The following is a 21,768-nucleotide window of genomic DNA, read 5'->3' as shown; positions in this document are numbered from 1 at the left end:
CGCCAACGCCGTCGCCAGCACTGGATATAAGATCACCTCAAGGGATCAACAGCAGCACTTTGGCAGCAGCGGTGGCCGCGGAAACACACTGCTAAATCGTCGTCTGTACTATTGCAGAGCTCCTGCTGCACGCAAGCAACGGCCGCACGTGGGAAGAAGTCTCTGCGCACGCCCCCTTCACACTGTGAAAGCCGCCCCGTCATCTGCTCTGGAACACGCCCACCGCGGCAGTGGCGCCAACGCCGTCGCCAGCACTGGATATAAGATCACCTCAAGGGATCAACAGCAGCACTTTGGCAGCAGCGGTGGCCGCGGAAACACACTGCTAAACCGTCGTCTGTACTATTGCAGGTTGGTGGCCTTTTGTCATGAACCAAATCTGATTTTGTTTAATTGCTGCTGCTGCTGCTGCTGCCAAAACTATCGCAATGTCTGGAACTTCTTTGTGCCCTGAATGTAAAGATAGTGTGTCAGAGTCTGATGATGGCGTGCTTTGCACAGTTTGTAGCACTGTGTATCACATGGGTAAATGCGCCGGAGTGTCTGAGGCTACTCTGAAATCAAAAGGCGATGTATATCGCAAAGCTTGGAGGTGTCAGCAATGCAGAGGATCGAAAGGTCGCCCACAACGAACTGAGAAAGCCGAAATCAACAGCGTAGAAGAACAACAGGATATATTGCTCATTCTCAACGCAATCAATCAAAAACTTAATATCTTAATGCCATTGAAAGAAACAGTCGATGGCATTGAGGATGCCGTGCAGTTCATGTCTGATCAGATGTCTGACTTGCTTCGGCGCACTGAACAGAATGAACGAGAAATAAAAGAAATCAGGATTAGAGTGGACAGACTTGAGGCGAAAGAGAAAAGTGTGGAATCACTTGAAAGCCAGATCGATGAACTGGAATGGCGACATCGGCGAGCAAACTTAGAATTTCATGGAATTCAGGAAACGGACAGCGAAGATCTTTTGGGCAAACTGAACGCTATCGCCGAAAAACTTGAAGTGCCACCGCTTAGTAACCAAGATGTAGATGCACTCCATCGCTTGCCAGCAAGGCGCGATAAAGTTCCGGGCGTTATCTGCCGGTTCGCTAGGCAAGGCGTCAGGGACATGTGGTGGATGAATCGAAAGAAACTGATCGCTGCTGGCGACGGAGTGCATGTGCTCGAAAACCTGACTAGAAGAAATCGGGAACTCTTGAAAACTGTCAAGGATTGGGCAAAAGTACACGATCACAAGTATGTGTGGCACACAAATGGCAAGGTATTGCTAAGGAAGTCTGATGGCATGTCAGCCATTCACATCACTAAAGCGTCTGAACTCGATCGGCTAACCTAAGGTTGTATTCCCATCGCATGGCTGGTACTGTACGTCATTCTACCACCCCGTACATTCTTCCGGGTGAGTTTAGAGGCCATATCGGCTCAACGTTTTCAAAGCACTTAAAATGTCTCCATATTAATGCTCGGTCAATAAGAAACAAGGAATCGCAGCTATCAGCTTTACTTCAATGTTGCAATGATTCTTTTGATGTCATTATGATTTCTGAAACCTGGTGTACGAGTGAAATAGACGTCCCTCGGTTAGACAGCTACCGGACTTTCTTTTTAAACCGTGTCTTTGGCCGCGGTGGCGGTGTGTGTGTTTTGTTTGAGAAGGCATGGCAACCCGAGTTACTACCCATGTTCACTATTTCTACATGTGATTATGAAATTTTGTCCACTCGTGTCGAAAATGTGATTTTTGTTGTTTGTTATCGGCCCCCTCAAGGTTGTACTTCGAATTTCTTTAGTTTTCTTGAATCATTGCTTTCTTATGCTAATGATAACTGTTTAAGGCTGCTGTTTGGTGGTGATATAAATATTAACTTATTAGTGCCAGATAGTCACACTAAAAATCTAGACCTTTTGTTAAAAGTAAACGGATTTTGCAATGTAATTAATTCACCAACGCGAATTACACCTACCTGCTCGTCATTACTAGATGTGTTCATTACAAATTTTGAAACTGACAATCTCAAAGCTGGGATTATTATTTCTGATCTCAGTGACCACTTGCCCATATTCCTCTGTATAAAACACAGAAAAAATAAGTTCAAGAATTCAAAGCAGTGTTTTCAAGTTATAAACAGCGACAACCTCCTTAAATTCAGAGGCACGTTGACAAATGTCGATTGGACTAGTGTGCTTCACGAGACTGACCCGAACAAAGCGTACGAACATTTTTTAGACATCGTCAAGAGTGTTTACCAAGAAAGCTTTCCTGTAAGAACGACAAAGCGCAGTCATCACACCCGTAAACCATGGATCACACCTGACCTGAAAAATAAAATTAATAAGAAGCACAAACTCTATCACAAATTCATCAAATCAAAAGAGGTCAATGAACTGCAGACTTTCAAAATATACCGAAACCGCCTGAACAAAGAACTTGAGCGAGCAAGAAACGCTTACTACGTTAACCAGTTTGGTTCTGCAGGAGGTAAGACGGAGATAATGTGGAAAAAATTAAGCAATCTTTTCGCTTTTAGTAATACTCGCAATGATATTAATGTTATCAAGCAAAATGGGGTTGAGATATCGGGACAACAGTTAGTAAACAAATTCAACCAGCATTTCGTTAATCTTTCAATCCCGCCATACGTGCATAACGACCTTCGCAACATCCCTTTGAGCAGTGAAACAATATTTCTCGACGCTATTGAAGAAGGTGAGGTACTGCATGTTTTCCAGGAGCTGAACAATACCACAAGTATAGACATTGACGGGATGCAACTAAAACCCATCAAGTTTGCCCTTGATGTCCTGCTTCCATGCCTCACACATATTTTTAATTTGTGCATTGCTAATGCTATCTTCCCATCTAAAATGCAGATTGCACGTGTGTCTGTCATATACAAAAAAGGCGACAAAAATGACCTCGGCAATTATAGGCCCATCTCTGTGCTACCGGTATTTTCTAAACCACTTGAAAAGCTAATTCACAAACGTTTCGCAAAGTTCGAGGAGAAACAAAATATAATAACTGACTCACAGTATGGCTTTCGTAAGCACCGTTCTACAGAGCACGCATTACTAGCTCAAAAAGAGTACATATTAAAACACCTTGATCAAAATAAAATAGTCATCGGCATTTTCATAGACTTTACAAAAGCGTTTGATTTGTTGAATCATGCATTACTAATCCGCAAACTTGACCGCTACGGTTTCCGAGGTCACGCAGGATCTCTTGTACACTCTTACTTGAGTAATCGCAGACAAGCTGTCAGTAATAATGGGTATATATCGGAAATAGGATCACTTCACCGCGGTGTTCCCCAGGGAAGCATACTGGGTCCTTTTCTTTTTAATATTTTTATTAATGATATTGTGCAAATCGCCCCTGCAAAATACATAATATATGCTGACGATACCAGTATATTTTTTTCAGGAACTCAAGTTGATACTCTAATAGATACAGTGAATTCTACCCTCTCAAATTTATATGAATGGACAAAAAAAATGGTTTGCAGGTGAATGTCGCGAAAACAAAAGCAGTTATTTTTAGAGCAAAAAATAAGAAAGTTACACTTGTAAAAGACATTTGCTTCAATAATGCTCAAGTAGACATAGTACCTACATTTAAAACACTGGGCGTTATATTTAATGAAAAAATGACTTGGGATGACCATGCCTATTTTATTTCCAGCAAACTGTCGCAAATTATTGGTTTAATTTGCAGATATCGCCAACTGCTGCCAACAAGAGCATTGCTGGCCATATATCATTCACTCTTTAGTTCTCGCCTCAATTACTGTAATTTAGTGTGGGGAAAAACTTCGCAAGAAAACATCAATAAGCTACTCGTATTACAGAAAAATTTTATCAGAATAATTGAAAATGTTCCTAGAACATTCCATACACAAGAACTTTTTTATAAATACAAAATACTCCCGGTAACTAAATTGTACACCTTTCGCCTCAGCCACGCACTGAAGCGCGAAATTATTAATCACACGTCCTTCCTTCATGAACTCTCCAACATTGTAGTAAGCTATAAAGTACACAACACAAGAAACGTCGATCAGTGGTACATTAAAACATACAGAACAACATATGGCTGTCAAACACTTGAAAACATATTACCGCGTCTACTAAATGCTCTTTGTGTCAATGACATTGACCTAAAAACCACCTCACACAGAAAGCTTTTAGAGTATTTTTTATTTACAGATACTGCATTGAATCTGTGAACCGAATTTACTGTATTGCACTCTTCATTGCTTTGTTTGTCATTTTGTTTTTCTTGTGGGAAGTACCTGTCGCGATTTTTTTGCAATATTGTATTTAGTTTCAAAGTGTGCCACGGTTTTGTTGCCAAAGTTCGCAGCTGGGTGTCTATGGCCAAGTCAAGCGGTCCAAGAGGCCGCTTTTACTATGGGCACCCTGTCACCATGTATATTGTGGTGGTAAATAAATATCAAATATCAATATCAATACTGCTTCTCGACCCTGACCTCTCAGTCTCTGGGACTTCTGTTTTGTCGAAACGTCAATTGTGAAGACAACAACACTATACGGGAAAGCGAACGACCGATCACAGGCATGGCACCTCCGGCGGCTGCGCTCCTGACGATGCATGCAGTCCGTTTGATCCAAAGAGACCATGCTTCGCCGATTCGCGCACGGCCACTGCTCGGTTTTCGAATCTGGATTAGGTCCAATACGCCTACTCAGGCGTTGTCGCGCTTTGTCATTCTTAGGCGCCGGTCCATCAGTGTGGCATGGCTGCCTTGTGAATTTATGCACGGAAGTGACGGCCCTGATTACCGCAACGTCGCCACTCACCGTCTACGTCAATGGCAGCAGCAACCGATGAGAGGGGATGAAATGAAATACGAACGAAATATATCGTTAATGAATCGTTACATAATAAGTCTGCCCCACCTTCATCTATACAGATACAACGAAGCCTCTACCTTATATCATCCCTACAGCCACCGGTCGTCACCCTTCTGCACTAAGCTCCGCGAATCCATCTTAACCGTGGAATTCTCCGCTCGTTCTGCCCCGAAGCCGTTCAGGTCGCCCACTTTTCTGGCGTAGAACGCTTTGTTTGACTTCCAGCGGCTGCAGGGCGCTCTAGTGAACCACGCTGAAGTCTTCGTGGTCACGCCTGAGATATATGCCGCAAATGATGTTGCTCTCTCTATCGCATGCGAATATATGGCAACCGCTAGTTCTTTGGTTATATTTTACCCAACCCCACACGCATCTCAACACAGATTCTTCGAAAAGGCATGACTAGCGCAATAAACGTGCCGGGTGCCTTGGGATGCACAATCAATCAACCGAACGCCCAAAGAGCAAAGCAGAAGGAACCACGACAGAAGAATTACTGCCGTCCGCGCTAGGCTCCAAGCAGAAATGTGCGTAGTTGTTTTTACAAGCCACCCAGCTCGGGGAAGCACGCTTTCCTCGTCTCCTAGAAAAAAATAGGAGACAGAAGGTCCTCTGTTTCCCTCTCTGCTCGGATCACTAGAGAGAAGCAAAAAAAAAATCGCTGCGGCTTAGCTCAGCTAAGCCTGGTCATGCAAGCGAAAGCCTCGCTTGCATAACCAGCGTGAAGTCACGCTGCGGTGTATTGCTGCAGTGCCACGTGTCTGCCACAAGGTTGTCAGCGTTATCGCATGCAGGCCACATCTCTCTCTCACCACCGCCACGTACCTCAAAGCGTGATTTAGGCGTCCACAGAACCAAGGAGTCAGTTATGCGCCCTTCCTTTCCTCAAAATCATAGGAGTCTAGAATGTTGTCAAACATAATGAACGCCGCCCTTCCTCTCCTCACATTCATCGGAGTCTAGAACGTTGTCAACGCCAACTCCAAAGAACACAAAGAACGCCGACGGCCTATCTATATGTTCAGTGCCGCGTTACCGCCACAACGTTGTCAATGCGGTGGGGAGGTAGTGGTACCTGTTACAGCCAGAGTCGTCGCTATGGCGGACGCGGTTTTTCCGACGCGCGTATGTTCTTTCGCTTTTTATGCGAAGCATATGACTAGAGCTACACTACAGCCCGTCGAGCGCGGCGGTGGGGCTACCATTGACCTTTAGCGTGACCACGTGACGTTTAGCGTGACAACGTGACACCACGTGACAACATGACGTCACAGCAGAGGAGAGATGGGCTGCCGGCTCGCGCGGTCGGCCGCGGCGGTGGAGGCTCCACATCAGAGGCGCTGCAGAGGACCACTTGACGCTACAGCAGCGGTATAAAGCTGAGCTTGCCTCGCTCTCCGGGCACTTACGAGGCGGCCAGGTGTTGGGATGCCGCCTAGAAGCAGGGCTGATTTGAACGAGAAGCGAAAGCTTCAGCGTGCCACAGAAACCGATGAAGAGCGGCATGAACGTCTGGCTAAGCGGCGTGCTCAATATGCGGCTCGGCGACAACGTTCTACAACAACTGAAGAACAAAGCGAGGAACTTTACCAAGCCTAGTCATCAATATTGTTACGGGACGGCGGGCCCGCGCAGAGAAAGGCACAGAGACTCAGACACAGGAGACTCAGACATAACCGGCCGCGGCGATTCTCCTTTGTTCTCTACCTCACGCGCTAGCGCCGCGCGCTCTCCCCTCGCGCTCGCCCCGCGCCTCTTCTTTATTTGTATACCGCAGCGCGCTCTTGGTTGCGAAGGTCGTATGCCGTTACATCTTTCCACCGGGGGGGGGGGAGGGAAGAGGGGGAAGATAAGAGTCTCTTCCAGTCTCCAAGACAAGAGGGGGAAGACACCGCTGGTGTCCCCTAGCGCGTGCTTCGCTTTGCAGGCGGCATCGAACTCGTCCCGATGAGCCCGGGCTGAGGTTCTTCGCACCGCGCAGCTTGGTGCGCAGGAGGCATCGTCACGTTGTGATGACAGTGTCGTCTGACACGAGACGGTCCCGGTAGATCCCGGGGCTTCTTCTAGGCGACTCCTCGCCGTACGAAAACTGCGAGGGCTTCTCGCACCGCGGGACTTGGGATTGCGTTCACGGAGCAGCGCTCCACTTAAGGGGCGGCATTCAGGAAGGGAGGCCTGGTGCTGGTACGGGAGGGCGGCACTAGGGAGGACGTGGGAGCCAAGTCGGGATCACGGTGGGTGCTGGAGACATAGCGCTTCATGTTGGAGACATGTTCCGGAAAAATGTGGTGTACACCGCGTGGTCGAAGCTCGGGGAGGTCTTCTAGACGGTACGTAACGGGGCCGAGCCGTGCAACTACACGGTAAGGGCCGCGGTATCGGGGCAAGAGCTTCGCGGCACGGCCAGTCGCGCGGATGGTGCGGCGTACGAGGACCAAGTCACCGGACCGAAAGGAGGGAGGTGGTGGTGCTGCAGCATTGGCCACTTGCGCACGCGCATGGGCCGTGAGAAGGTTGCGCTGAGCGTCGAGGCGGGCGGAACGAAGTCGTTGGGCGCAGTCAGTCGGTGACGCAGTAGGATGGCGAAGGCCCAACTGCGCGTCGAGAGGGATGGAGGGCGTTCTGCCATAGACGACTGAGAACGGCGTGACATGCGTTGTTTCTTGAGCCGCAGTGTTGAGTGCAAAAGCTGCAGTAGAAACAAAACGATCCCAGTTTGTGTGGGACGGAGCGACGTAGGAGGCGAGTATATCCGTAAGGGTGCGGTTGACACGCTCCACGAGGCCATTGCACTGGGGATGATTGACGGATGTAGTGGAATGCGCAATGCCGAAGGGGCGGAGGGCACGCTCAAATTCTTGGGACATAAAGCAGCTCCCGCGGTCCGTGATGAGGCATTGTGGCACACCATGCCGAAGAACAAGATGTTGTTCCACAAACAAGACGGCATGAGCGGACGACGTGTCGGGAACGGGCAGTGCTTCGACCCACTTGGAGAAGTAGTCGACCGCAACCAGAATATACCGGTTGCCGGCGCGTGTCTTCGGGAACGGGCCCAAATGATCCAGTCCAACCAGTTCGAAAGGTGAACTCGGCGGCGAAAACGCCTGCGGGGGTGGCTTGGTTACTCGTGTGGATGACTTCCTGAACTGGCACGTCTGGCAGGACGCCACGTGTTCCTTGACGTCTCTGGACATATTAGGCCACTAAAAGCGCTCCGACACTCGTGCGTAGGTTTTGCTGCGACCAAGGTGACCAGCCGTGGGAGCGTCGTGTAGGCCGCGCAAGATTTGCGACCGCAGTGTTGCCGGCACAACTGGCAACCACACGGGTGGTCGACCACGGAACCACTTCACATGACACAAGAGGTTATCCTTCATTTGATAGACCCGGCGCAGTTTGCGCAGACCTGCGCCGACGGCGGTGCCAAGGGAGTGGATTATGGCAGCAACGTCGGGATCTTGCGCTTGCGCAGTCCTGAGGTCCGTCAAAGCTGTCACGGAACAAGGGTGGCGAGAAAGGAAATTGGCATCCTGATGTGCAGAGCCGCGCCGATGCACTATGGTGAAATCATACTCTTGAAGTTGCAGGGACCAGCGTGCAATCTTGGCATTTAAGTGTTTGGCAGACTGCAGCCAAGCCAGAGCGCTATTGTCCGTGACGATGGTAAAGTGACGGCCGTACAAGTAGGGACGGAACTTCTCGACGGCCCAGACAACGGCGAGGCACTCGAGTTCTGAAGAGTGGCGGCGGCGCTCAACGTCGGAAAGCTGGCGGCTGGCATAACCTAGGACTTTATGGTCACCAGACTCGTCTTCCTGCAGAAGGACAGCGCCGAGCCCATCTTGGCTGGCATCCGTGTGGAGGACGACGGGGGCCGATTCGTTGTAATGGGCCAACGTAGGAGGCTCGAGGAGCGCGTGCTTGACGTCAAGGAACGCGAACTGTTGGGCCGGTGTCCAACTCCACGCTGCATTCTTCTTCAGTAGGGCGGTCAACGGAGCGCTTCGCTTGGCAAAGTTGGGTATAAAACGACGGAAGTATGAAGCAAATCCGAGGAAACTTTTGAGCTCCTTGGCAGTGGTGGGAGCTTCGTAAGCCGTAAGCGCTTTTAGCTTTTAGAACCGAGCCCCTCCGAGCGCCCAGGTGTAGCGATGCCGGCCGCGGCGTCGTCGGCACCGTCGGCTGGTGGCGGAGTCCTGTCGACTGGCACGTCGGGGACTTGATTCTGGGAGCGGGTACGTGAGCGGCATGATCCCACCGCTGCCACCAAATGTTACGGGACGGTGGGCCCGCGCAGAGAAAGGCACAGAGACTCAGACACAGGAGACTCAGACATAACCGGCCGCGGCGATTCTCCTTTGTTCTCTACCTCACGCGCTAGCGCCGCGCGCTCTCCCCTCGCGCTCGCCCCGCGCCTCTTCTTTATTTGTATACCGCAGCGCGCTCTTGGTTGCGAAGGTCGTATGCCGTTACAATATGCTTCGCATCTGACTAGGCTTAACCTTAGCTAAGCCTCAGCCATTTTTTTTTACTTATAGCTTTGAACTCTCCTCTATCTGAACGTGGCAGCGGTTGTGGCTCAGCACGAGCCAGTAGGCAGGCCCGTGCTATTTCCTCTTCATCCTTCTTTCAGTCGCAACAACAATGTTGTCAGTGCCAAAGCATGCAGCACACATCTGGCACAAGAGCCACTTAGCTTAAAGCGCGACTGAGGTGTGCACTGTACCGGGGGCTCAGATATGCGCCTTTCCTTTGCTTTCTAAGTTCCAGCTCTTCATCGGTTTCGGCTTCTCGCTTAGAGCGTTTACGCTGGCCCTATCGACTGCTAAATCTCTCGCGCGGTTGGCAATGTCGACCGGATGATCAGACTAGGCTGGCCGCCTGCGAGAAGACGTCGGCTACAACCGACTCGCTTCGTTCACAGCGAGAAACTGGCAGGAGCGCATGCGAGATCGGAGCCTTCGCCTTATCAAGCGAACGGTGCCATGTGGCTAATCACGCGACCACAGCTGGCAAGACGACGGTCGGCGCAGCGCGCGGCTGCAGCTGCGGCGAACCACGTGGTTAGTCACGTGGCAGACACACGCCTACTCTGCTTGAAGGTCAAATGTTACCTCCCGGTGACCTTGGATCCTGCTAGGCCTGTAAAGCTTTTGCTTTAAAAATATACTGAGATATTGTTGTCCTCTCTCTTTGTTTGCCTCTCCCTATACCGAACAAACGTCAGCTAGTTGACGAACTATGGGCAGAAAACGTGCATAGCTGTTAACGCTATGTCGCAAGACCGGAAAAATTGAACTGTAATCCAGCAGTAGTACTAAAGAAGAAGCGTAATCTCGGCGAGTTGGTACGCCGTTCGACTACAGATCTTGACAGCGCGAAACACGTGGACATGAAACTACAACGCATGCGCTGTTCTCGGTTTTGAGAGCAGTGCATGTGTTGTCGTTTCATGACCCCGGCTCTTGCACTTTCCTAGTATCCACTAAAAAAGGGGCTCCCAGAGGCACCCGTGCATTGACGTACTTTGTAAGGAACAAGCACCAGCCGAACAATAAGAAAAACGAACTGGAAGGCGTGTCATCATTCTCCTTCTTTGAACCATTCATATTTCTCACTGGTAGCCAAGAGGGTACGACGCTTTTCCCGCGTACAAAGCGCTTCTCCACTCTGGGACTGTCACTACACGCACCACCGCACAGCAAACTACATCCTTGAAGGGCCCCCGAACCGTGCAGCACAGAGCTTAAGAAAAGCGAAAGGCTTCATATTGACTCGTGCATCATTCTGCCCTAAAAACATCCGATCTATCTTATTCAGCACCAGAGATATCGGCGATGAAAACAGCCCTATTCGTTTTCTCTCTCGACTCGTGTATCATACCAAACAAGAAACAAAATAAATACTACAGACTTGGCACACTCTCCGCTCGCGAGTACGTCGAAGGGCTGTGTTGTCTCCTTTTTTTTTTTAGCCGCTCACTCACCCGCCACGGTTCAACACTCTGCCTTCTCCAGCCGTCCGCGCCCGCAGCTTCCTTCACCTGCTTCATCTACAAACGCCGTCGTGGTTTACTGCGCTCTAATGAAAGCCCCTCACGAGTAACGTACCGAAGATTTCGTGTGGCAGATTTCGGGCCAGAGACCAGCACCGGACGTTACAGGGAGCTTTTAAAAATCATTTGTAAATTATCGGCATGTTTTTTTGAGGACTTCAGCACGGCAGTTACGTTCATTGGCCTTCACTCTAGATATTGCACGCATTTTGAAGTCACTTTCGAAATCATTTATTGGACCAATGTACAAGTTTCGGCGAGTTGGTGGCTCATCATTCTTGAAACAGCGAAAACAGGAACAGAATTTTTCAGAAAGGCTGCAGACTGCCAAAGTGTGTGTCTGTGATGGCGCGTTTTGCTCGACGCTGCGGCGCAACGAATTGTGACCACGCCTCGTGAATAACCGCGCGAACTTGGACGAGGTCTGAAGGAAGACGCATAGACGAGCGCGTTAAACCGAAACCGCGTGCAAGAGGCCTGCACGCTTCCTCCCTTAGAAGCACACGTCAGCCGGACACAGCACTACGGCATGGGTGAGACAGGTAAGGTCTCGTGACGTGTGCGCCGCAAAGGACTACATGTTTAAACTTGCTGTTCCATTTTCCTGAACAAAAATGTGTCATAATTCATTTATTGCCAAAACGAGCGCAGACTGGGACGACCTGCCTCCCTCCATAGCTGCCATTTCTGACATCTGCAATTTCAAGACTACTGTATTTTCTGCCGTTCTGTAAAATAATATTGTATAACATGCACTGCTCATTTTATGTACCTTACCTCTCTTTTCTGTAACGCCTGCGGGCCTGGAAAGTATCCGAAATAAATAAATAAATAAATAAATAAAGTGACATCTACGGGTGGGTGTGGCTGCGTTCGCACTGCAGGCACACGGTTTCGTTTTGATACGCGACGCAATGGTCGTGGTTCGTTGCGCCACAGCTTCGAACATAAAAACGTCCTCAAATTGAAAAACAAAAACTTCTACGGCTGTCACTAACAACTGCAATATTGGTTTGGGCTTCTGTGCGATTTCTTTCGTTCCTCCCCTTGTTTTCGCGCTGCGTCCGCCCGCTGTGTCAGTAACAGCCAGCAACAACTCTCTGATTACAACACCGAGACCGTTTGAGACTTTTTGCGTTAAACTGATGTCCGTCCTGCCCTCTGCACACCAGGATGACATCAGCAATGTTATGGCGTGATTCAGCCCTGTTTCGGTTTCGTTTTTGTTTTTTTAATGACGCGGCTGACTGCGGGGGACACGCTCAACGTGGCGCCCGACCGCATACTAATGGCCGCATTAGGGACTCCAGGGATAATTACGGCGACAGCTGGCGCACACGTGAGCGACGACGTTGCTGTTCGCTGCGCCACACAAGGCGCCCGAGAACGCAGTTCTGTTTTTGAAAGTGCGATTTTGGCGCAGGCTACTCAGATTTTCTCGTAACGTGGTAGCCTGTAGTAGGGTCGGCCTTTGGTGCCATTTGGTGGAATCGTATTGGTCAAATATTTAGGGGGATCCCCCAAGGTGGCGTAGATTTGTAATAAGGGAGTAAGAGAGTAGCCTGTAGTAGGGTAAGCCTTTGGTGCAATCGATAGCAGTCGCATCCCTGTAACAGTAACCAAATGGCAGCACGCGGTTCACACTGTTCCCTACTATCAGTAGAAAAGTGACAGCTGTACGTTAATCCGCTATCTTTGAGGGAACACCAAAGAACCACTCGTACTAGGTACGATGCGGTGCGCGTCTCGGCGCTAACTCTTCCCGCTGATTTCGGCGTAACGTCGAATTCCCGCCGCACGAAACCGAACAGACGTGCCCACGCTATCAGACGGTAGAAACTCGCCAGGTTGCAGCACCAGTTTCATGAATGAAAGCAGAGCTTAGAATTTTCATGTTTTTTTTTCTTAATAAGATCGAAGAGCACATCACACGGTCTTAAGCACTACTGAGCGATCATGGTTAGTTCTGCGCCTAAAGGCTCACGGCCAGTCGTGTTGTGGCCAGTGAGCCCGGGGACCAAAGTGCGTGTGATACTCACAGCAGGGAGAGCGAAGAAGGAGATTCCCATGAGAGCACAGAAAGATGCAATCAACTTCCCGGGCCACGTGACGGGCACTGTGTCACCATAACCTACTGTACACAGGGTGATCTGCGGGAGAAGAAGAGAACGAGAGAACCGTTAGGGACGATTGCCAACTGCGAACGCGCAGTGTGTGCACCACACGCTAATGTACCATCAGCAAAAAATGAAACGCGAACAAGACAACTGTACCAAGGACGGCAAAATACGCAGCTCTTAGCCAGGGGAAGCTGTATACTAGTTTCTACTATTGTATTTTCGAAGGCGCGAAGACTTATTTAGAAGTGTTATTCAGCCCCGCTAGTATTTCCAATGCAGGAGCTAATAATTTGGTGCTATTGTGTTGCCACCTACGTTTTCTTGGTCGCGTTTTATTCGTTGCTGATAGTACGCGTGACACTTCTAGCAAGGACGCGAAACATGCAGATCGCCCGTCACGGCACCGACGGAGGGAACATTCCTAATATCCGCATACTTACTATCAATCGCTGCAATCAAAGAAAGGCAATCACTGCAATCAAAGAAAGGCCGAGGCCCGGATGACATTACGACCACTGGTGATGTCATGCATAGCACGCCAGTTTCGAAGAAATTCGGTCAATGATTCAAGACACTCCTATTGACTGAGAGGGAACCTTAAACAGGCATTTTCCTTTAATCATGATGATTGCTTTCTTAATGATGTTTAGTAAGCCGACGTATAAAACAGCTACCGCAAAATTGGTCTTCCTCACATAGATCAAAATGTTCGTCCTTGCTCGGTCTGCTTTGCACAAATTTTTTTTTTTTTGTGAACTATATTGCTCATGTTGCACATACTTCAGCTAAGCTCGCACTTTTGAGCTCACAACGATGCAATACAAATTCGCCAAAGTCGCCTTACATTTCGCTGCAAGACTCTCTGGTCAACATTCCGTTCTTTGATCACAAAATTCAAGAACAAAGCAAGGCCGCAAGAACAAAAACGTTGGAGACCACTGTGGCGACCCGCATTGGGAGAATGCGAAAGAATTGACGCCTCCTTGGCACTCGTGGCCTCTCTATCATATTCTTTTCGTTTTCTAATTAATATAAGTACTGAATTAGCGCAATTATATTCTGATTTAATTATATATCGATTTAAGAACTCTGATTATACCTTCTTGTTCTTAGTCAACCGTTTTGGTTTTTCAAATTTGGCGCCGTGGTTGCTTCCCCGTCCACTTGCTCTATCCCAGTCCAGCCTATTCAACCATCTGATGGTGTTTGCTTATAACTAATTAATCTATGTCAATGAAACTTTTTGTTCGACTAATCGTTGCCCATCAAATACATTTGAATTCATTTCAGACTTTATTTTAACTCCTTTGCCTATATTTCAACTATTTTGCCGTCCACGTTTGTTTTCCCGTCCGCTCACTATATCGATATCCGCGCTATTTCGACGGTTGATCAACATCTTTAGCTGTAAGTAATTAACTAATCATCCTATCGACATATTTTTTTTTTCTTCCGCACCATACTCACATCATCCTCTTTCGATTACCGCCCCTCGTTTGATGCTACCTCTTCTCAGGACGTCACAACTGCTGCGGACGCGTTTTGGTGACACGTTTTGCGGACACGACCCCGCCGACATAGCCTGTAAATTTTTTTGCATTAAAAAGTAAGGAACTCTACAAATGTGAATACGAACGGGGCGCCGCCACCTGCGGAGTGCGACAGCAGCCGTAAACTTCGACCGCAACCCAGACGTCCCAAACGGTCAGGCACAAGCCGCAGCCGATCTCGTTACTCGCATGCTAGGTGGTGCCGGCTTTTTTTTTTTTTTTTTTGACCCCTGTTGGGCACCAGATCTGTGGACGATTATGTTGTCATTGCACCTGCGCTCCCCTTTCGTACTCTCCGTTGACGAAGCAAGCGTTCCGTAGCACTTTAGGAATGCTATCGCGCTCTGCCAGCGAAACCGCCACATTCCGATTCTGCGTCCCATTTCAGCACAGAATGATCAGGCGAAACGATTGAACCTACTGCTAGGTCTGCTTTTGGCGTTGAAGCCTTCCAATCCCGCGTGCATTCAAATTTCGAAAGCTAAAGAAAGGTGAAGCACCATCGCATACATTACATTCAATGAAAATATCCCTTTCAAGTGATCATGGTGGTGGTGGTGAAAACATTTATTAAGAAGGGACAGGAGGTACGTTTGGATCAGCCCGTAAGGGAACGATCCTTACAAGCACTAGGTGGAGGTCCCTAGTTTGGGACCCCAGTGGAGGTGGCCGCCGCCCGGGCGCGCCCGACTAAGGCTTGTTGGGCCTGTAAGTCGTGGCAGCCGAGCATGCAGGACCGCCTACCAGTCCTACTGGATTGTGTTGGGGATGGGGAGAATAGGAGGGTTGGAGGGGCACACGACTTTGTCTCGGTCAGAGGGTTTTGAGTGGTCATCATAAAGAAGGGTTCGCCACTTTATTTTTTGCAACATAACTTATTCCAGGAATTCTACTTGAGCGAAGTAAGAATTTAAGGACCGACCACCGTAGGACAACACGCTTTCATCTAGATATTTGCTGGTCTTAATCGCTGTTTATAAGTTCAAGGCAGAGAAATTGAGTGGTTTGTATTTTTTCGTTTACCTCTGCACGCTCCAAGAATATAGTGCATAGCAAGATTAACACCAAGAAGTCGTGTCCCTTTCAATGTAAAGCGCTCGCTGTTCGAGAAAGATGACTGAGCAAAAACAAGCGTTCACCACACAATATGGCCACTGTGTACACTCGCCGTCAAAAGTAAATGGAGGGCTACTTTGTCAAAAATATTTAATTTCTAAAGCATAATCGTCCATGCTTCTTGGTGCACAGTGCAATTCGCAAAATCACAATTAGGCTGCACAAAGGCGACAGATTCCACACGGCGCGAGCCCTGCTTCTTCACCGTCAGCTATGCTATGCGCTGGCAATATGTATTCAGGGATGCATGAACTGGGGGGCCAATGATTACATTTTTTCGTGAATATTGCCTTCCATTTACTTTTGACCGCACCTGTACAACGGAAAATGCATAAGCAAAAGGCAAATAGCTGAAGCGTTCTTTTCCAAGAAAATTTAAGCGTGATTGCAAGGCAGCCGAAGCGATATGACTCCGCGCTTGCATTTAGCGTTGGCGCCTGGAACTTCCACTTTTACGAGTAGTATTAGAAAGAAACACATATTTCTCAAGTTCGAGGCAATTTATTCTTAAATGGCTATAGACAGAATTGGAAATTACTGCTAGCACAAGGCACAAGGAAACACCTAAAAAAAACATTTTGTCCAGATAAGGTGCAGCATATGAGCATGCTTCCGGATGGTAAATTGGCAAATTGTTTTTTTTTGCGGAAAGAAAATGGCGCCATACCTGTCTGACAAACCTCGGCGGACACCTGAACCACGCCTAAGGGAAAGGTGGAAGGTAGAAGTGAAAGAATAAAGAGAGAAAGAGGTGCCGTAGCAGAGGGCTCCAGTAGAGCCCTTGTCCATTATCAGGCGAAGTGAAACTTCTACAAAATTACAAAAACAGTCTATCATTTTTTTTTCGTTACATGCAGCGACAGCTGTTAGTACCAGGAATCCCGATATCGCGGCGTTCGACGGTGGCGTCCGCAAGAAGGAGGAAAGCACGAGGGAGAGCTTGTACAGTGCAAGCAAGACGCGAAGGCTCAAATGGGAGAGCAGCCGAGGCCTCAAGCAAGTGGGTGCGCAGACGAGATTCAGCGGAGGGACCTCCACTGCGGCACCTCTTTCTCTCTCTCTCCTTTCACTCCCACCTTCCTCCATTCCCTTACGGCGCGGTTCAGGTGTCCGCCGAGGTATGTGAGACAGATACTGCGCCATTTCCTTTCCTCAACAAACCAATTAACCTATTAATTAACTTTAACCCTTGAATATGTGCCGCGACCACGTATGCCGCGAAGGTCGGGCAGTCGCGACTCCGAAGCGCACGCAGCGGAGGCTAACCAGAGTCGAATGATCACCAATGGCATTCATTATATACCGCACTGCTGAAATTCGCACTGCAAGTGGTAATCGTCAAGTGAACGTTTTTCTTGGAACAAAAATTGATGCCACGTTACTGATCGAAACCAAACAATACGTGTATTCGGTATACTTCGTCGGTCTGTTCTTTCTGAATAGTCCGCCGCGGTGGCTTAGTGGTTATGGTGCTCGGCTGCTGACCCGAAAGACACGGGTTCGATCCCGGCCGCGACGGTCGAATTTCGATGGAGGCGAAATTCTAGAGGTCCGTGTTCTGTGCGATGTCAGTGCACGTTAATGAACCCCAGGTGGTCGAAATTTCCGGAGCCCTCCACTGCGGCGTCTCTCATAGCCTGAGTCGCTTTGGGACGTTAAACCTCATAAACCAAACCATACACCAACCATTCTCAATACCTAAGTGTACTCAGAAGAAAACAATTGACTGTACTCAGAATAAACAGTTGACAAAGTTCGCAGCAGTGGCAGGCATAGAGATTTAAGAGAAGCCACTGCAACATACCCAAAAAGAAGTTCGGCAGTAAAGATTACGACGACCACTACATGGAAGGTCAACAAGCCAACGCAATATCTGCGAACGCCAGCTAGGAATACCCAAGAAAAAAAAATGAAGAAATGTCAGCAAAACCTTGACAACGAACAAGGCCTGCTTTTGCTATGTATTGGACGCTTGTGCCGAACTCGTAGAACCAAAAAAAAAAAATAATAAGATCCAAGTGATCGCTACACATGCCGTATTATTTGCAAAACAAAAAGTGAGAATACCAGTGCTGCATCAATTTAGCTCCTTTCTGACGCAGTCAAGGGAACCATGCGCGATTGAACTTCAGAGCTCATTGCAAAAACAACAGGACGAGGCTAAAATATTCAAGAATTATGCGAAATGCCGAAATAAGGCAAAAAAAAAAGCGGTAACTCTCGCCTCTGAGCACCGAAATTGTTTTCGCGCGCCGGCGGCATCGCCCTCCTCGCCCGCGCATTCTGCTGCAGCTAGAGTAAGTTGGAGCGAATATGAACTCACCCTCCAGTGCGCACTTTTCCAGGTGACGACCCGGGAAAATGATTTGCCATTTCGTTGTTTGTTTTTTGCTTCTGCATATCCGACAACTTACACAAGCACAGTTTTCATGTGGGCTCGAAACACTGGCTCCTGACTTTTGGTGCGCCCGGTACCAAGGCGGGGTGTTACTCATTATTGCACACACACAAAAAAAAAATAACCACAAAACAAGCCCTCTTTCAGCGCTCTTATATCCTGGCTTCTGGCTTTCCTCGCGAGCTCGGTCGATACTCATAACAAGCACCGGCGCCAATGAGGCAAACAGGGCCGCAATTAAGCCGCGTTCTTATATCGATCCTGGTGAGAGAAAAAAAATTGCGAAGAAAAAAAAACACCAAGATTATGCGCGAATGAAAACGATGACTTCCAACCCGGGCTGCTAGCGCCTGGCTCGATGGGCCTGCCTTTACCAGCGCGTCCCGAAAAAGAACAACGAAGAGCGTTTTTAACGAACAAAACACATTTCTTTCTGCGCGCGCATATTCCTCGGGCAAAAGCCTGCAAGACAGGAGGTGCTGGCGCGCGTGCGGCGTATATTTCCACGCACAAAGTAAGCACGGAGTGAGGTGTGTGAGCAGGTGTGATGGCTGTCGTAAGAAAGTCAGAGAGTTTCTCCTGTTTCTGCCGTGCCAAAGCACTCACTACAGCCCGGAACCGGAAGTAAAGAAGGTCCTCCTCTCGTTCGCGCCTCGCAATTACGGCTTACGTGAGAGACGTCCAATATTTTTACGTATGGGTAACAGGTACTCACCTACGGGGCAGAAACGTGGGGCTAACAAAGAGGGTTCAGCTTAAGTTAAGGAGAACGCAGCGAGCTATGAAAAGAAAAATGATAGGTGTAACGTTAAGAGATCGGAAGAGGGCAGAGTAGGTGAGGGAACAAACGCGGGTTAATGATATCCTAGTTGAAATCAAGAGGAAGAAGTGGGCTTGGGCAGGGCGTGTAATGCCAAGGCAAGGTAACCGCTGGTCCTTAAGGGTAACGGAGTGGGTTCCAAGAGAAGGGAAGCTGAGCAGGGGGCGGCAGAAAGTTAGGACGGCGCGGATGAGATTAAGAAATTTGCTGGATTACGGTGGCCACAACTGGCGAAGGACAGGGTTCATTGCAGAGACATGGGAGAAGTCATTGCCCTGCAGTGGGCGTAGTCAGGCTGATGATGATGATGATGATGAGCAGGAGGCAGGGAAGCGTGAGGCTGACTACTGCGCGAACCTTCGGCCACCAAACAATCTTGGTGGCCGCGGTGCTGACAAGTGCCCTTCCGTTATCGTCGGAAGCCAGGGCCACGCCCCACACACAAGCTCAGGAATCTGAAATATCAAGGACTAAGGCTAACTGATGCTTAATGTTGAAAATATTCACCAATTTTTGGAGAAACGATACAAGTTCAGGGGATAAACAGGGGATCCGCTGCTGTTTGCTATCTGATTAGCTCTAAATGGCAGATTGGTCCTGTGTTTCGAGGAATCCCGATGGCGGAGTAAATTTGCTATAAGGGTGTAATTACTCATTAGCATCCACACAAGCGTCACCATATAACTACAAGGGAAAACTGAAGCGGTGGTCCCGGCTTCGAACTCAGGATCGGATCGAATTCTTTAACTGCGATGGTTGTATTTCGGAAGCTGTATAGCTTTCCTTTGTAGCCGAATGGCTGCACTTTGGTGAATGCTAACGAGTAATTGCTCCCTTCAGGTGATTGTGAACACATGCTATAGCTACTTTCGTGATAATTTCTATGTGGTCTGCTAATCGGTATATGAAATGATAACGATAATGGGTGTTATTAGTTTATACGCAGCATTGCCTGACTCAGCCCGGACGCATTTTCTAGCAGCCTGACTGTGCCTTCCTTGAGCACAGTGAAATGCGTGGGCATGAAAGTAATCGCTTCTGTGCTGCAATGCATGCTCAAGTCCACACTTAGGCAGAGCTTTCCTCGTGTTATCCACTCTGCTGGACTGCTTTCAACATGAAGACCCCTGATGCGATGCCGACTAAGAATTTTTTTGTGCGTCACGACGCCGACGTCGAAATGGCCAGCAAGACGAATGGCGAGATGAGATCGTAACCTGCCAGGGAGGACTTTACGAATGGCACTGTTGTTTTGCGAGTGCACGCCACACGAAGGTAGTACGAGGCGCAAGACACGGGCTGGTCACGTGGTAACGGTCGAGAGCGCCCCCCCCGCCCCCCCCCCCCCCCCCTGTACGACTAGGGAAAACAGAATTGCTCTAACAGGGGGCTGCTCTAAGACCTTTAAAACACGGCACGCGTGCCCTGCACGAACAGCCACTAAGTGTTTAATCAAAGCATTGACGTGGAACTTACGTACAGAGTGGTCTTGCACCTTGAAGCGCACAAAAAGCAACAGCTACAAAAAAAAACCAGCCTGTTTAAGTGACTCGTTGCAGCACGCGCTGATCTGTCTTCAAAAACTCGATTTTTCTTTTGCTGAGATTTTGGCGGAGATCGAACGCATGGGTTTTCTCAGCCTTCTGTCATCGCGTATGCCTTCATTAATATCTCATTCCATCTTGCTTCTATACCTCAGCAATTATTGTCGTGCGTTCAAGGCACTGCATGTGTACAGCCGGCCAAATCTTTAGCTGGCGTGCGCGACGGCTGCTTTTCCTGCGCTCCGGCATTTTGCGACGAAGCAAACTTGCGGAGCTCGGTATTAAGCACGGGCTTGGTGATCCTGTGCTTAGATTTGATATTTTTGCGAATTTTCTCCGTCATAAGCTGCAGGAGCACGGAAAACGCGGCCGTCACGCACGCCAGCTAAAGATTTGGCCGGTCGTACCTCTTCGATTGGGTTGCACGGTTAGACGGATTGGTCAGCTGCTCAAACGCGTAGTTTTCCTCAGGCGGCCTTTCATTCGGTCCCTGTCACGTCCAGTAGCCAGACGACCTGACCAACATTTGTCCTGTGTGGTTAAGATGCGGCGTCATTATTCATGCGGCTTTCACGCAGCAAAGCGTGGGTGAACGACCTCTACCCGTCGGTAAAACATGTTAGACAGGGATAACTGCCCTTCTGTACGCCTAGTATGCCCTACAGTGGTAAGCACCTTGCCCGGGCAAATTCCTGTGGCAACACATTCGAGGCCTCCACATCACGAAGGACTTCCGGAGTACTTCCGCAGTGCAATTCATGCCATTTCAAATATTAACAGCAGTGTTAATCGAGTCCAATCGTTGAATAAAATTGCGATATATTCGCACACATCAATTAAGGTATTCTTCGTTGTCTGTGCGGGCGGTGCTTTCTTGTTTAAGGTAAAATAAAAACGGTAGGGCTTGGGGGGTACCAATGTTTCGGTATTACCGTCTATGACAGATGTGTTCTTGGCCCTGCCGCCATGGCTGCAAATTGCTCATTAACAACAGAAAGAGTTTTGCGGTCCCGTATTGTACTGCTCGTGTCGAGAAGAAATCCCACACCTGCCCAGCTTTCTTTTCAGTCCTTTCTTTTCGCCAGTCCTGTCTTTTGTGTGCCTTCTGTGTCCCCGTTTCTTGTGCCATTACCAGTTTTTCTTTCAAACATGAACCAACTCGCCCAAACTAGAGTTTTACCAGCTTTCTTAGACACCAGCAACTAGCGCCATTTGTTGGCAATTAGCAGCAAACACCTCGTAACTCAAACAGAATATATCAGACTTGACTAGACAGC

At 48.7% G+C, this 21,768-nt stretch overlaps 1 protein-coding gene across 4 annotated transcripts in view; it reads right to left on the bottom strand.

The window, feature by feature from the left end:
• LOC149325131 (potassium voltage-gated channel subfamily KQT member 1-like) overlaps positions 1 to 21,768 on the bottom strand; it is a 469,319-nt gene that overhangs the window by 77,488 nt on the left and 370,063 nt on the right. For all 4 annotated transcript variants that reach the window (XM_089563197.1, XM_089563198.1, XM_089563199.1 and 1 more), the window contains exon 6: positions 12,983 to 13,093. In XM_089563197.1, coding sequence (XP_089419323.1) covers positions 12,983 to 13,093 — 111 coding nt within the window. The remainder of the gene's footprint in view (positions 1 to 12,982; positions 13,094 to 21,768) is intronic.

This window comes from Amblyomma mixtum, chromosome 10, assembly GCF_055824585.1.
Source record: "Amblyomma mixtum isolate Tamu chromosome 10, ASM5582458v1, whole genome shotgun sequence".
NCBI lineage: Eukaryota > Metazoa > Arthropoda > Arachnida > Ixodida > Ixodidae > Amblyomma > Amblyomma mixtum.
This window is presented reverse-complemented; position numbering and strand designations above follow the sequence as displayed.